The sequence below is a fragment of the Arachis ipaensis genome, chromosome B7, assembly GCF_059453495.1.
Source record: "Arachis ipaensis isolate K30076 ecotype BB chromosome B7, ASM5945349v1, whole genome shotgun sequence".
Taxonomy (NCBI): Eukaryota; Viridiplantae; Streptophyta; class Magnoliopsida; order Fabales; family Fabaceae; genus Arachis; species Arachis ipaensis.
Window position 1 is genome coordinate 128630663 of NC_142442.1, and position 17830 is coordinate 128648492.

Genomic DNA, 17830 nt, shown 5'->3' on the forward strand with positions numbered 1-17830 from the left:
CAACAACATTACTGTCGCGCTTGCTTGCATAACTCCTAGTGTCAGAAGTGACATAAACCCCGCTATTCTGGGTTTTCAACCCTTCTTCTCTCAACAAAGTTTTAAACTTAAATCCATTTACGTTGTAAAATATAAAGTGACTAACTTGAACATTGGGGCCACATGCAAGCCACTGCAATTCGTTCGAATGCCTGATGCTTCCCAATGGAACTTGGCAGGGAACAATTATGTGTTTCATCAGTTTGGGATACAAACGACAGAACACTATCGAATATGTAATGGATTAATCATAACAGGATTCACCTCATGCTTGAACCACTTGGGAAATTCTCTGTGCACAATGCTGTCTATGTGAGACTGAGACCTTGTCTTACTTCGCAACTTTTTCTTTGTGATGGCCCTAAAATCACTGGATAGATCACAACCGTTTCATGTCAGGATCTCCAACTATAGCAGGATCATTTTCCTATTTCATAATTTCATATGCACTTACTCTAAGAATTTTTTCACAGCCGAGCAATTGACCAATACGTGACGATGAGCTTGAAATTTTTCAGTTGGTGTGAGAGTGTAAAAAGAAGCAGCCCCCATAGCCTTTCTAACATCTGGGAATATGGTTACACTTTCACTAGGCATAGGTTCACTCGGTCGATCGTCAACACGCATTGGTCGATTAATCCGACTCTTGACATTATCTAGATATCTTGAACAGAATATAAGAATCTCTTCAGATAAGTATCCCTCTACAATTGAGCCCTCTGGTTGTGATCTATTATGCACGTACTGCTTGAGACGACATAGGTACCTTTAAGAATATAACACGTGACTTAGTCTGTGAGGGTTATCGGAAGAAAAAACGTAAAAACAAATTTGTTTGATAATTATCTTTCAATTGGCTACATTGACCGATAATGCACTGGGCCACCAAGGTACACCTCCTTGACCAGATGCACAGTCAAGTGAACCATGAGGCACAGAGTATAGACCACATGTTCCTTAAGAAGATGAAGTTGTTGAAGGTCTATAGATTTGCTGCATATTCGGCAAAAAAAGGATGATAAATTCGCCAGGACAGAAGACACTGGGGCAGGCAATGCATTTCTTAATGCAATTAGCAGTAGATGTTCCATTAGAATGTGACAGTCGTAACTTTTCAATCCCGATAACTTGTGCTGTGGTAAGTCAACACAGCGAGAAATATTGCTAGAGTACCCATCTGGAAAGACTACATTCTTGATAGTCCTTAGAAAGGCATCCTTCTGTGGATTGGACATAGTACAGACGACAGATGGGTACTTTCCATCTTCCCGTGGCCACAAATCATGCTTGATTCCCATCAACTGGAAGTCTTTTCGAGCTTTAAAGTGGTCTTTAGATTTACCTTTCTCGTTCAGTACGGTAAAAACTATGTTGTCACACACATTCTTCTCTATGTGCATTACCTCAAGATTGTGACGTAGTCCATTGTTCTCCCAATATGGAAGCTCAAAGAATATACTCATTTTCTTCCAAGGAGACTTGTCTTGCATGGCAGTTTGCTGTCTGCGTGTCCTTTTCCCAGCAACCAAGTGCACCTTGCCAAGTTGGACATGCACATCCTCTAATTGTCTCATAATGTCTCCACTAGAGAATTTGATAGGTGGACCTCTATTCTCTATCTTTCCATTAAATCTATCCCGGTCTTTTCTATATCTGTGGTCATGATTCAAAAAGCGACGATGAACTATGAAACACTATTTCTGACTGTGTGTGAGCTGGTTAGTCTCATCATCCAAATTACATCCAAGACAAGCTCTCCCACCGTACATATTCCACCCAGATAAGTTGCCAAAACCTAAAAAATCGTTGATTGTCCACATCAATGCAGCATACATCTTGAAGGTTTTTTTTCTTGTTAGCATCGTATGTTTCAACACCAACCCACAACTACTTCAACTCATCGATCAAAGGTTATAGGTAGACATCTATATCATTTTCAGGCATTTTAGGACCAGGAATAATCATAGAAAGGATAAAGGTGGGTTTCATGCAAATCCAAGGAGGTAGGTTGTACGGAATAAGAACCACGGGCCAAATAGAGTACTTCAAGCTCATGTTTCCAAAAGAGTTGAAGTCATCACTAGCTAAGGCTAAGCGAACACTGCGCAGATTGCCAGAAAAGTCAGAATATCTTCTATCAAGTGCCTTCCATGCCTCGCCGTCCCTTGGATGCCTATACATACCGTTAGAGTTACGACCTCTCTTATGCCACAACATGTCAAAGACTATCTTACTAGACGTGTATAACCACTGCAATCGTGGAACAAGGGGGAAGTAACGAAGAATCTTCGCCGCTTGCGGTTTTCCATTCTTCTTAACAACCATGATGATCCTCACTCTAGAGTTCTTCTTAGTCTTTTGCTTCCATCTCGATGTCCCACATCATTTGCATTTAGACAGCTATTGGTCGCTGCCCTAGTATAGCATGCAGTCATTTGGACATGCATCTATCTTCTTGTTCGCGATACCAAGCTTTCTAATAATCCTCTTGGCATGGTGCATATTGCTCGGGTACTTGCATGCTCAAAGGCATCCACCAGTAACTCCAATATCATCCCGAAGGCCTTGTCGCTCACTCCGCACATGGACTTTATATGATACAGCCTCACAAAGAAAGACAGCTTAGAGAACCTTGAACATCTTGGGTATAACTCCTGCTCTTCATCATCGAGTAGGTCATGAAAATTGCGGGCCTCGCAACTAAGTTTATTGTATAAGTATGGCAACTCTTCCACATCCCCTCTAGCATGTTCATTCTCTGAGTCTTCTTCATCGCCATGGAGTCTTGGAAAGTTGAATGCCTTGTGTACCATGTCAACATTGGGGCACCGAAGTTTCTATCGGGTTCTGTTTCTTGACCATCAATAAAGTTCTCTTCTACGTGTCTCTCACCGTGATGTACCCAAAATGTATAACTAGGAGGGAAAGATTTTATCAGCAAATGATCGTACGCATCCTCTCTAGTTTGGAAAAGGCAGAACTCACACTTCGGACATGGACAATGGATCATCCAATCGGATGATGCATTGGCAAATGCGAAATCCAAGAATCTGTTCAAATTGTTCCTATATTCTGCGCCATCTCGTGGCTTTGAAATTCAACTCTTATCAATATCTAATTTAATGAAATAATAGAACAACGAATATTCAAATAATAAAGTCAGACTACTAGAAAAACTTAACAATAAATCTTAATTAAAAATGAAAATATATACTATGATATAGTCATACTATTTGAAATAAACTGGGAGAATAACTCTTAAAACGAAAAATAGAAAATACAGTTACTAGCATCCAGGATAATACGCAACTCACAAAATTATTCGAAAAAGTTGCTTACTCATTGAAAAATTCTGCACTTTCTAAAAAAATTACTAGAAAAAAAAAACTCTGTTCCAAAGCCAAAAAATTGAAATGGAAAAGAAAACTTTCTTACAAAAAAAATAAGAAAAGAGGAGTAAAAGTTAAGAAAATACTTAAGACAAAAGCATAATATAAGCAAACAATCCAACTTAAAAAAATACGGACTTAAAAATTGTTATAGTTGGATAAATAAAAAAATAAATAGACAACTATAATTAGATATAAAAACATTAGTGACTAAATTAGTTATCCACGTCACACTTATGTTAAATACATATCAAATAACCCCAACCTCTATTTAAAGAATCTATATGCCGAATCTCTATCAGGCAGTCAAAGATGAAACATATTTGTGATATGTCTAATTCTCATAATTTGCTGTGAATTATGATCTTAATCCTTTTGCTTCTCTCTTAAACGAGTCAAGCTTTTCCTAATATTCTGAGAAAAAGTAATATTAATTAAGTGCAGACATTTCTTTTTTTTTTATTTTTTCATGTTTTAAAAATCTTTTAAACTCATGCAGTAGTGAAACATAGACCAAAAGATTACATGAAAAGATTATATTCCCACAGATAATACAAGGCAAAAAGCCTTTGACAAAATAACGAGGAAATTAAAGAAACACCTGCAAGACTAGCAATGGTATGGTGTACACACGAACACAACAGAGTCACAAATTTATACCCAAATTCTTACATATGGGCACTAATTAAAGCCTCAGAATTTATATAAAGATTTGTTCAGGAAAAAGAAAGATGCTCAGGAACATCATTTAGGGAATTGAAATCGGAGCAAATGAAATTTCACAACAATAGCAAAGATAGTAATCACTAATAAAAGTCATAGACAATGATTACAATAAACAGAAAATAAAAGTTCAACAGTGAGCAAGGGAAAGAAATGTTTCACAATAAGCTAATCTGCTAATTATATATTTCATTTTTTCTTTTACCATTGAAACATGTATGTTTGCGAGATTGTGTCAAAATCATGCTACTTATATGCATCGAGCAAGTAACAAATATGCACAGCATCAACATCAAACTTAGTAAGTGTTGGGAATAAGACACGATTCCCCCTTGAGAAAACACCTTTGACAGAGAAATCTCAAAGCAAATATCTAACTACACCTCCCAACACTCTCAAATCAAAGAGTACAGAGGAAAAGAAAAATCAGATACAAGCTTAAAGTGTTTCTGACTGGTGCAAAAACAAATGGAGAACTTAGCCTCATATTTATAGTTTAGGCCACCCACTCCATTTGCTATCTTAAGCAATGTGGGACTAATTCAACCAAATCCTAACAGTAAGCTACTGAGCTTGCATGTAGAAAGTAAATAGCTCATAAAGGAAAAAGTGAGTAAGTTAACAATGCTAAGATCTTTTATGAAGTGCAAAGAGAAAAAAATTTAGAAAGTCAAACATTAGGTAGATTGCATACATACTAGATTGCCTTAAGTAATAGTTTCGATCGTAAATACATGGCATGCCATAACACTTTGATGAATTACCAATGCCGCCGCTACTATGACAATGACTAATTCAGAATAATTTCCAGCACTAGTTCATTAAAATAATTCTGCACATTCGAACACATAAATATAGCCCCCTGGGCATGGGGAAGGAGGGTCATTTGCTATTCAATCAAGACAGCGAGAAGAAAAAATTCTAACAGGTTCCATACAAGGGAATCTTGTGAGGTAATTGCTCAACCGGATTCTTTATCTTCAACAAGTTTTCTTTCTCCCTATTACTGCTTTTTAGAATCATTTTGTCTCCCTATTACTGCTTTTAGAATCATTTAAGCAGATGAATTAGTATTAAAAGAACCGAATCTAATGATAGATCAATCAAAGATAATGCAACAAAGGAAATATTATACTCAACTAAACATAAAGAAGAAAATGTAAAACTTCAACTGCATACATAATCTAATTGAATTAGGCATAAATTGCCAGCCCTGAAAAAGATCACTCATTTGATTCTTAGTAAGATAATTTGATTGAAAAAGCATTGTCAATGCAGAAATCAAGTTATAAGCAATTCACCATATCTCCAATACATTACCCATGAAACATAACACTATTGTAACATTTATAATGATTCCTACTATAGACGAGTTTTCAGCAAAAAATATTTTGGAGAGAAAGAAAAAAGCATAAAAAAAACCTATAATTAAAAGCATTGATATACATGACTAAAAATAGCAACTTATTGTTAGCAGTTTCAAGTTACAATAGTAAATTTAAGGAATAAAAGGTGAAGAAACTAAATGAGGTCAATCATCATATGGGACAGGTATTCCTGTAAGCATTGATTGCATGCCAAGAACATGTTTCATAAAATGGCACCAAAGAGAAACAGGAACAAATTTTTAACATCCTTTTTAACAATTCCAAGTAGCAATATGAAATAACATGCAATATCACTTTCAAAACCATGACAGATAAAAGAAACAAGGCAAATACAATGAAATTTATGGACAAATAAAATAAGTTACAGTCGGAAAGAACAACCTGCTTTGAAAGTTTTAGAGAAATCATAAGGAACTATATTTCCATCTTTAATTATCAAATAACAGCCCAAACTTTAGCATAAACAAGCTCTTTGATTATTAACAGAATTTTTATATTTCAATCAATATAAGGATGTCGAAAACACAGAAGGATCCAGTAACACTTCACTCAATTTAATTCGTGTTCAAAGTGTTCCAACAGTCATATATAAATGGGCTTCAAAGTTGCTACTTTTCTGTTCATATATTTGATAGAATACACAATATTCTTTCAATATAGAAGTGGATTCTACTAACTTTATTCAATCACACAATCATGCAAGAAGTAAATTCTTTATCGCCAAATAGAAAAGGTAAAAATGGATACCAAGATCATATTGCATAGTAACAAAGAATTTTTCATGAGACTTGAGCTGAAGAATTAGGGTAAATCACTATATTAACCCAAGGGGATAAAAAATTACACAAATCCGCCAAATCAAAAATTATTTCATGAATCAACCAATGCATATTTCTATATAATTTGAATTAGGTTGTTTCGAACTTGATTTACATGTAATTCAAATCACCTTGATTCGAATTACACACACGCATACACTTACTAATTCGAATCAACCTGATTCGAATTACACACATACAATAATTCGAACTAGGGTGATTCGAATTACACTCTAATTTATTAAAAAAATTAATAATTTATTAAAAAAATTATTAAAAAATTAATAATTAAAAATTAAAAAAATATATATTTTATTTCATGCATTAAAAAAAAGCTAACAAAATATTTAATTACGAGACTTCTTTAAAATATTAATGAGCTATCAATTCGAATTCCATACAATACTCTTTTTATCTATTTTTAATAGCTCATGAATATTTTTTAATAAATTTTTTTAAATTATATGGTGAGATATTACATGATTCGAATTACACATAGAGAAGTTCGAATCACTCTGATTCAAATTATATGGTGAGCAATTCGAATTATATATAATACTCTTCTGCCATTCTTGATAGCTCATGAATATTTTTTAATAAATTTATTTTAACTATACCACAAAAAAATATTTTATTCTATGCAAAATAATTTAAAAAATTGATTAAAAAAAGTTAGGAGTATTATAAAAATTTGTAATGTTCTAATAACTTAGGTAAATACATGCATGTATAAAACTTTTAAATAAAATACTCTACATAGTCAACAATAATTTAGAAATTAAAGAAAACATTTTATTCCATCCAAAATAATTAAAAAATATATTTTATTCTATACAAAATAATTTTAAAAAAATGGCTTAAAAGATGTTATGAATATTATAAAAGTTTGTAATATTCTAGTGATTTAGGTAAATACATGATAAAAATATATTTTCTTTAATTTCTAAATTATTATCGACTATGTAGAGTATTTCTTTAATGTCCTAAGTCATTACAAATTTTTATAGTACTCCTAACATCTTTTAAGCCATTTTTAAATTATTTTGCATAGAATAAAATATTTTTTTATGGTATAATTAAAATAAATTTATTAAAAAATATTCATGAGCTATCAAGAATGGGCAGAAGAGTATTTATAGAATTCGAATTGCTCACCATATAATTCGAATCAGAGTGATTGAACTTCCCATGCGTAATTCAAATTATGTAATATCTCACCATATAATTTAAAAAATTTATTAAAAAATATTCATGAGCTATTAAAAATGGACAAAAGAGTATGGTATGGAATTTGAATTGATAGCTCATTAATATTTTAAAGAAGTCTCGTAATTAAATATTTTGTTAGCTTTTTTTAATGCATGAAATAAAATATTTTTTTATTTTAAATTATTATTTTTTAATAATTTTTTAATAAATTATTAATTTTTTTAATAAATCAGGTTGTAATTTGAATCACCCTGATTCGAATTATTATATGTGTGTAATTCGAATCAGGTTGATTCGAATTAGTGGGTGTGTGCGTGTGTGTAATTCGAATCAAGGTGATTCGAATTATATGTAAATCAAGTTCGAAACAACCTAATTTGAACTATATAGAAATGTGCATTGGTTGATTCATGAAATAATTTTTGGTTTGGCAGATTTGTGTAATTTTTTGCTCTCCTTGACTTATTTAAGTGATTTGCCCGAAGAATTATGCAAAAAGAGAGATAGAGAGTAAGGCAGAGAATATATTCAGTCACTACTGATCCAAATATCAAGACTCAGGAGGTTCAAAAATTGGGACAAATTTTTATCAGACTAGGATTCGAACTAAAATAGTAAACAAATTGGAAACAAGTAAAATTAAACTAAATTGGTGCAAAGATATTCGATCAACAAGCAAAATGATTAAATTGAAACAAACGTACAAAGACAAAAGATGAAATTGAAAAAACAGAAAAAGAGGGAAAAAGTGAACCAGGAAGAGGGGAGAGGGAGCGTTCGAGCGGTGCACAACAGGGCAAGGGAAAAAGATGACGACGACGACACCGGGATGGTTGGGAAGCCACGCGACGACACCGGACGTGCACAGCAGAGGGATGAACAACGGACGTGCCTCTCCACCTTCCTTTTGCGCGCGTGAGCTCTGTGGTAGCTTGAGCAAATCCGTGACGAGGAAGGATGTAGCGGCAGCAACTAATGAACAGAAGGTATACGGCAACAAGGAGTCTTGAAACTGGTGATTCACGCCTTTGCCCCATTTTGGGTTCACGCGAAAATGAGGAGAATGGCCCTGGCTTCACCCAATTTCGAATATGAAATCAAATTGAGCAAAATGTTATTTGCGGCGGTTGATACACAAAACCACCACTATCTTGATCAATCTTTGACAGAGACAAATAATGCTACCAGAATTGCAGCTACTCAATCAATTTGTGGCGGTTCGGAAAAATGCCGGCAATTTTTCGCTGCAATTTTCCGTTTCCCTTGTAGTGCCCTTTAGTCCATAATGAGAAATTACAAAATGAAGATGGATCTGGAGAGGTAGATGCTTCGCAATATAGAAGTCTCATTGGAAGTCTTCTTTATCTAACTACCACAAGACTTGACATCATGTATACAACAAGTTTACTATCAAGATTCATTCAAAAGTCAAGTCAGAAGCACTATGGGCTGCAAGAAGAATTTTAAGATATTTACGAGACACAAAGGATTATGGCATTCATTATAAATCTACCAAAAATCTAAAACTACTTGAATATACCGATAGTGATTGGGCAGGATCAATTGATGACATGAAAAGCACTTCTGAATATGCATTTATACTAAGATCTGGAGTATTTTCTTGGGCATCAAAGAAACAAAAAACTGTGGCTCAATCATCTGCTGAAGCTGAGTATGTTGCAGCCGTAAATGCTACTAGTCAAGCATTATGACTAAGGAAAATATTCGAAGACATAGGAGAACAACAAGAAGAACCAACAAGTCAGCAACAGCAATAGCAATAGCAATAGCAATAGCAATAGCAATGGCAAACAATCCAGTCCATCATAGTAGAACCAAGCATATAGCTACTAAGTATCATTTTATACGAAAAGCTACATTGAAAAAAAAAAAAAGATAAAGATCGAGTATTGCAACACAGATGAGCAACTGGCAGACATTTTCACTAAGGCACTATCAAGATCAAAGTTCGAATTATTTCGAAAGATGCTTGGAGTTACACAAATGTGCATTAAAGAGGCGTATTAATAATGCTTATAGAACTTTCTAGAATTTTCATGATCTTATTTCATAAAAATAAATCTAGATATTATGATGGAGAAGTCTAGAAGTTAAGTAAATAAATCAAATATTAAAAATATCTAAGATTAGTATCTAGAAATATCTAGGTTAATATCTAAAAATATTTAAGATTTAGAATTATCTAGAATCTAACTTATGAATCTTATAGATAGGCCATCATGAAGTTCTTTATAACTAATTAACAAACATATCAAATTCTACTAGTCTTTGTACTCTCTCCTTAACCCATTAATAATATGGGTAATGGTAGGTAGACAAAAAAAAAACAGACAGAATTTGTCTTATTTAACATTAATTAATTGTCGCAACAATTAATGAATGCTAAATAAGGTAAGTTATGGCTATTTTTAGCTGATTTTCTTTGGTTATCAAACATTTCCGTAATAATATAACTACAAATTTCTCAAATCATTCATCCAAACTATTTATTTATCAAAACTATCCTTACTACAATATTCAAGTCCATATACACTAAACCAACATCAAACTATTTCATAAAACTAACATGCTCTATCCCCACTATACTTAGTCTCAAATAAACACGTAATATATAGTTTAGCCTGTCTCTTTATTTCTTTGAGTGTACGAATAGTTGCTTGATTCGTCACACCCCTAATGTTTCAAGCTATAATAATCATAGAAACATAAAGCTAAGGAAAAGAAGAATTATACTCTTCAAAGAGAACAAGGGTACCACTGTACCAGGGCAGGCTGCGCCCATTAAGCACATTGCATACCCCCATTTGTAATGGAGGGTCTTTCTCTATCTGCACTGCTCCATATTCTTCCGTACCTTCACCTTTTTTCATATCGAACCATTGCCTCAACAAATTTACTTGAGTCAAGTGACTCAAAATTAGGGGGTGTAGGATCAGGAGATTCCTCTCTAGAGAGGTTCTGGTTATTGTCTATCATCAGTTTCAGGTATTTCTGGTGTGGAAGCGGGGCTTAGTGAGCTATTATTTGTCCAATTCTCTTGGTAATGGGCAAATAAATTCTGTTTTTGTGGGATGAGGTTGGTATTCTAGGTCTGGGAGAGAGGTTGGCTTTGCGCAAAGGTGTTCTGGGCTGTGTTGTTTTGGGCTAGTATAGTACTGATTTGTTGCTATGTTTGGCAGTGTTTTTACCTAAGTTAGGTTGGGTTTGGGCATTGTTAGAACTGGGATGGTGCTTTGGGAATTTTTGCTTGTGGTTGAGTTGCTTGAAACTAAGGCCCAGTTTGGATAAACAATTTAATTAAGTTACTTTTGAAGAAATAGTTTAAACAATAAATGTTTATATTAAAAGTAACTTATAAATAAGTTATTTTGTATTTGGTTTTTTAGTTCTAAAAATACTTATTTTAAGAGAAAAGTGATAAAAAGCTTTTTATTATGAGAGAAGTCATTTTTTTAACTTCTCCTTAAGCACCAAAATAGTTTTTTAAAAAGTTGTAATTTTGTTTTGAAAATTGTACCAAACGGACCTATCCAAACGGACCCTAATTCCTATTTAAGCTGAATAGAGAACTGAGGCCCACAATTGTGGATCCTTGTCATATTTAACCCATATAAGCTATAACAGGCCAAGGAGGACAAGTTGGGATAACTCATAGTTTGTTGCCCAATGTGAGACTAGCATTTCACTAAACCAGAAGTTTATACTAGAAAGTGTTGGGCTACACGATGATGGCTGTTCTTGGCCCATGCCAATCTAGAAAGCATTAAGGTAAAAGTGGTAGAGCAGGCAAAGATTAAAGCAAAGCGAAACTCAACGTTTGTAATTATTTTGTCCCTCATTTTTTTAGTTTTTCCAGGATCTCATAAATAGCAACACATGTATGCTATATGAACAAATAATAAAATGCAGTGTTAAAGAGAGTTTCTTTAACAAATTTCAACAAATAATAATGCCGTGAGAACTCACTTTTAGTGAGTGGTTTGGATACGGCTGTTTAGCATATTCAGCAATCTCAAATGCACTAGAAAGTCTATAAACCGCTTGATAGGCATCCACTTTTGAAACCCATCACTCGTTTTTTTTTTTTTTTTTTTAACTTTCTTAGCTTCCAAATTCCACAGCCTCTAATTGCCCTTTGCCCCTACCTGGGCTTTCCAACCTTAATGAACCTTATCTGACACTCCACACCAAGTTGCTTGCTTATACACGTGTGACACATACCCGAAATTTAAATTAAAATATAAGATATAAGATACAAGGAAAAATATATGTAGATACACACACTTGCCTAAACTAGGTAGCTAGGGTTAGGGCTTTCTTCTTTTTAATTTTTACACTTTTTGTTGTTATGATTTTTGATACAAAATTATCCCACCTTTATATTTTATTTTATATTCCTCCTAAACTTTAACCATATCTTTATTCCTCAGGAGACCCAAAAATACATCTTTCTTATCTTACTTTCTCTGATGTCTCTCACAGTTTCTCTGTTTGAGATTTTAAATGTACTCTCATCCATGCTGGCAGGAACATATATGCATACGAAACCAAATCATCATGAGTACTGCAAATACAACAACAACAAAAACACTAATATTTTTAAAATTTAAAACCCTGGGATGAAGGTGTAGATAGCGAGTGAGGAATTAATGGATGCATAGAGAAGCTTTTTCTGGGCACTTTACCCGTATAGGGATGTAGGACTATGACAATGCGACCAGAAAAGAAGACCCAAACTAGAAAGAGAAAGATTCACGAACTTGCATACATTATTGTTCGATGTTCACTGTTCACCTACCGGTCAAACAAGCAAAATATAATAATAACATAAAGTTGGAAAAATTAAAGGGTGAAAAAAAACGTAAGAGAAGACCCTGATGAGTAGTGTGGAATCCGAAGAATAGTGGTATGCTGTGAAAACAGTATATATATTATATATATTCATCAGATGACTACTCAAAGTGGGGAAAGGCAAATGTATGAATCTGCTGGTCCTCAGAAGAAGCATAGAAGAAGCCTTGATAGAAACATATCAAACATCATTTTTAGTCAGTTTCCCCTCAAATTTCGCTTTCATAGAATAATTCACATCCTTGTTCTTTTCTTAAAGAAAATGTTCACTTTGGCTTCAAACTATATATTGTTCATTTCTTTCCTTCAAAATATACTTATTAACTTTGAATTAAGAAGAAATATAATATTTTTAACATATGATATTTAATTCTTTGTTATTATTGAGGGTGAGGGAGCGGATAGGGGGAGTTTCTCTCCCTGGCCTTCTGACAGATCATAAATGCGACAAGTAGAATTCTAAGTCCATGAACATATACACGTCATGATAACCTTTTTTCGTAACAATCGTAAATCATAGTTCTACTATGATCTATCTAGAGAAATAGTAAAAGATGATGATACAAAGAATAATGAAATATTAATTAGTATAGAATGTTTTGAAACAATGAGGACTAAATTAAACTAAACCAATAATGGTGTTTTTTATGAAACAAATGTGTGAAATGGTGTCAGCCTCCTTTATGGCATAGATCTGTTGTAATATCACTGGTCATTTCATGGGTTTTTGAAATTGAGAGACGACGAAGAAAGAAGACGATACAAAGTATTTCGTGTTGTTTCTTTGGCTTCGAACAAATTCGTACATGGATGCCATTAATTATTATCAATGTGGCTTCGTCAAAGAAAAGCCTTTGGAAATTTTGTCTTTAGGCCAGCCAGCCTGTTACATTCTCAGTTCTCAGCTTTTTACCCAATAAAACCCCTTCTCTCTCTCTCTCTCTCTCATTAATGAAACTGAAGCAAGCATGCAGAGATCAAAATTAGATGAAATAAATGGAGATCATGAACTAGACTAAAAGAAAATGATATGATCACACACAATGACACAATAATAATAAATTGCACCGGTGATGAAATAGGAGTTAAATAATAATAATAATTGATGGTTTAATCTAGTTGATACTAAAACCCACCTACACCAATGGATGGGATGGGGGAAACTGAAAGAAAGATAGTTTTGGGCACTAAGTTATATGTACACAGAATCACAAACAGTCACTCATCTCACGCACACACACGTACGTTTCCATCAATATCAGGCTACTCAAAACTGATGAAGGATCTCATTTTGCCTTAAAAGAAAGAAGAGAAAATTAAACAAACAAGACCATATAATATAACTAATATAAAAAAAGAAAGAAAGAAAGAAAGAAAGAAAGGAACTCTAGCTTTGGATTTTGAAAGAAGCCTTAGCTAATTAACAAGTAGTAGAAGGAGGCATGAGATTCAAGCCAAGGTCATCCTTCTCCAAAATCAAACGCGCCTTGTTAGTCTCTGAATTAGCGAGGTTGTTAGACCCATACTCAGGGTGCACCCTTTTCTTGGACTGAAGCGGCACTCCAAAAAGCTTGGTCTTACAGGGTGGTGGCGCTTCCACAATCGTGACGGAGCTCCTTGCCGTGTTGCTTGGACAGTTTTGAGTTTGAGAATAATACCCGAGAAGATTGTTCATCGGCCTTTGCAGCATTGAAACGTTACCATTAGCGGCACCGGAAGAAGCATATGAATGTGATGATGGCGTGTTACTGCAAAGAAGCAAAGAAGAAGAACAAGTGTTGCTTGGAGGAACTGGCTTCACATGGTTCTGAACGAAGTAGATTATGTCATTGTAGAGCTTCTTCATGTGTGCAAGCTCCGACATGAGCATGGTGTTGCTCCGCCTCAGCCTCTCATTGTCCTCCGACAGCGCCGTGACGGATGAGGTGTTGTAGCAGGGTGTGGCGGTGGGCGGCGGAGAGTCACACCAATTGGCTTGGTCATCGGAGTCGTTTGGCGGCGAGATGCTGAGCCTGCTTGAGAATGGAAAGAAAGAAGGAATCGGAGAGTGGTGGTGGTTGATGGCGGTTATCTGTTGAGGGTGGTGTGCGGTTTTTCTTCTATGGATCTCACACAGCAAGTGCTTCTCTCCCTTCTTGAAGAATTCATTAGCAAACTCCCACCTATCCGGAACAATCTTTCTGAAACCCTAATTTCATTAAACAAGTAAATTAGATAAAAGAAGTAGTAGTAGTAGTTGAAACAAAGTAGCATGTATGTGTGTGTGTGTGTACATACATAAGTATTGAGCTGGCGAACGAAACTTGAGAAGTTATTGTGTTTGAAGTAATTAGGAAGAAGATCTCTAGCGAACTCAGGAGGACGCCAAACGACGAAGGTGCTTTGGTCTTCTCCCCATGACACTATGTGATCGGTGGCTGGATCGTCCACCAGCTGGTACGTCTTTGTCAGAAACGGCGCCGGCACCGACTTGTTTGACTCTAGCGACAGTAGAATGCTCTCGCAGTTGTCTAGCAGAAGAGCCATTCCTAGTGACTCTGAGAATGAGAATGAGAATGGTGGTGTGGTGTGGTGTGGTGAGGTAAATAGAAGAGAGACAAGTACTAATTAGTATACTTACTTGCTAGCCGTGGTGGTGTGTGTGTAGTTAAAGGGATATTTGTCTGATTAGATAGATTTTATTATATATAAATATGGTTTCCTACATCGGTTATGGAGTGAGAGAGAATATGTGTCTGTCTGTCTGGGACTGTGAAATAAGGGCCTTTCAAGACAAACCCGTGACTCACTACTCACTACTCTTTCTTTCTTTCTATGTGTTTGTGTTGTGATACAGAGAGGGTTCTGACATTGATCCCGCGCACACCCACTTATAATCACGCACACCACAACACCAGGACCAACAACAACCTCCTCACACCAATGCTCTCATCCTTCTTCCCTTTTACCAATTGACCATTCCGCCCTCTCATCGCCTCCTTTATTCCATTGCTATTAGTAGTAATCAGTCAAACACTAACACTTACCTTCTTTTCACTCTTTTTTACTCTAATCATTTTCCCCCCAATCATTCCATTTCTCATGTTTCAGACCATAAAGTTCGTTTTACTACCATTATTTTAGTGTAACGCTCCGTAATATATTTATCTAACTATTGCATTACTATACAAAAGTGAACATGTAAGCTAAGTTCTACTATAGCTATTGGAATCAACAAGTATTTTAATTTTCAATGTATCCTGAAAATTAAGCGGGTGATCCAACCGATAAAATTAAAATTTTAAAAATTTTAAAATTTAATCGAAATTCAATTAGATATTATAAAAAATTATATTTATGCATAAAATATATAATTTTTTTCAAAAAAGCTTCATTAATTTAAATTGATTAACTTTTAAAAAATTAAATTGATTTAATTAGTTAAAATATTGTTTGACCAATTATTCTAATTTTTTGACTAATTCACTTATAAGATTTTATTTTAAATCGGATCAATTTAATAATAGATTTTTAATTAATTCGGCGGTTCGACCCGGTTCTCGTATCCAATTCCAATGCTGAAGATAAAAATCTCTCGAGAGAACGGATAATTCTGAAACAAAAATGATATTGACACGTTATATATCTTTGTTACGGGAATAAATTATTGGAATCAAGTAACCAGGGGAAGGAGGGGTTTGTTTTGTTTTGTTTTGTTTCATCACTTCACGTCAAACGAGTGTCCTCTTTTTCACTTTGTAGCTTTCCTTTTGTTGTTTAATGCCACCAACCAAACACAGTCTCTAGTTTCGAATCCCTATCAGAAAAAACATATTTCTATTGCTACAATCTAATCTCATCTCATCTCGTCTAGCTAGCAGGCAAAGGATACATCGAACAACGTGATGGGAATTAATTAAAGACTGTTCTGAGTTACGACACTACTTCCTTCTGTTGCTTCTCTTTTCTTCTATATCTTCTTCTTCTCCCTTCTTTCTTTTTTAATCTTATATATTCATCATCAATCATAAAAAATAACATTTTCAAACTTGAATAACCAACATCATGTGTGCTAGCTACAGACGTATGCTCTCTTCTTTGACCCGCTAGTACCTTAGCTTTTACTCGCTAGTCGCTACCATATAATATACAAATAAATAACACACAAAAAAAACCTATTTAGGTCTCTATAGAGCTACCCTTTTGAGTTTTCAACTTTTTTTTTTATCGTATCTTTTAATTAGCCACCACAATGATTAAATTATTGTAAATTTAAATTTTATTTAAAAAAAATTATTAATCAATAAATTACTATATATATATATATAAAACGAAATTCAAATACCTAATACTTTTTTAAAAAGACAAACCATTCAACTAATTTAAATTGATCACGCTTATTTTTTAACGGTGGAGCTGATTGAATTATTGACCCAAAAGGCCATGAATGAATAACACAATGGCAATCTTTTGCACACCTTTCTCACCACCCATTAATTTGTATAATGCAAAGTAGTATTGTGTAACATCTCTTTATTCTACTCATCATTTTAAATTATAATGTGATTCTACTTTAAATGAGATTTAACTTAAATTCTATTTATACGATGATAAAGAGAATAATGAATGAAAAGAATATCCTTCCATCACTACTATTAAAGTGCTAATTAACATAATTAATACCGCGTTTTACCATATTATACAGTCTTATCATGACGATTTCGCATGAACAATAACACACATTTTGCTTTCATTGGTGGGTGGGATGGTGTTTGCATACTAAGCTACAGGCCAGGTTTCATAATTTGAAAGAAAAGAGGAGGTAAAAGACTGAAGAAAGTTGCTTGAAAACCATAGAGTGCAATAAGTAGTGGAGAGTGAGAGGATCCAAATAATTAAAAGAAGAAGCGCATTGGTTTTGTGATAATAAGTGAAAGTAAAAGAGTATGTAGTAGGGACGCAGAAGCAGATAGAGAGGGCCAAAGCAAAACATAAATGGCAAAATGATGACTAATTATTTCGGATAGATACCAAAACTGATTATTTTGATAGTGTTCATGATTCTCATTATTGGAAAAACAAAGCTAATCTGTCCCGGTTCCCCACCCAGCTAGTAATTATTTCTCACTTTACAATTTTCTTTGCTTTTCTCATATTCAATGTGAATATTTTTACATAACAATATCTAGAAAAGGTTCTACTCAACACTCAAATGTAGCTTACTAAAGAAGCTGCATCAATTAACTATAAAGTATAAGCAGTTGTAAGATAACAAAGATATACTGCTATATGCTATATATTATATGTACCAGTAATAATGGGAATTAAATTAGGGTATTAGGATCCAGGGTGGGGTCATAGTTTTGCATCAATATGGAAAAAGTAACACTACTGAATCAACCAGCCACCAATA

General features: G+C 34.2%; 1 protein-coding gene across 2 annotated transcripts; it reads right to left on the reverse strand.

Moving 5' to 3' along the window:
* Positions 1-13496: 13496 nt before the first annotated feature.
* On the reverse strand, positions 13497-15408 carry LOC107605845 (heat stress transcription factor B-4). 2 transcript variants are annotated; one of them, XM_088494262.1, is made up of 3 exons: positions 15059-15395; positions 14716-14975; positions 13497-14626 (listed from the first exon to the last, which is right to left on the reverse strand). In XM_088494262.1, exons 2-3 carry the CDS (start codon positions 14962-14964, stop codon positions 13859-13861), a joined length of 1017 nt encoding a protein of 338 aa, XP_088350388.1. In that variant the 5' UTR covers positions 14965-14975; positions 15059-15395; the 3' UTR covers positions 13497-13858. The 2 variants fall into 2 exon arrangements, with proteins under 2 accessions (XP_088350388.1, XP_016163251.1); XM_016307765.3 differs by having other exon boundaries at positions 14716-15408.
* Positions 15409-17830: the final 2422 nt, after the last annotated feature.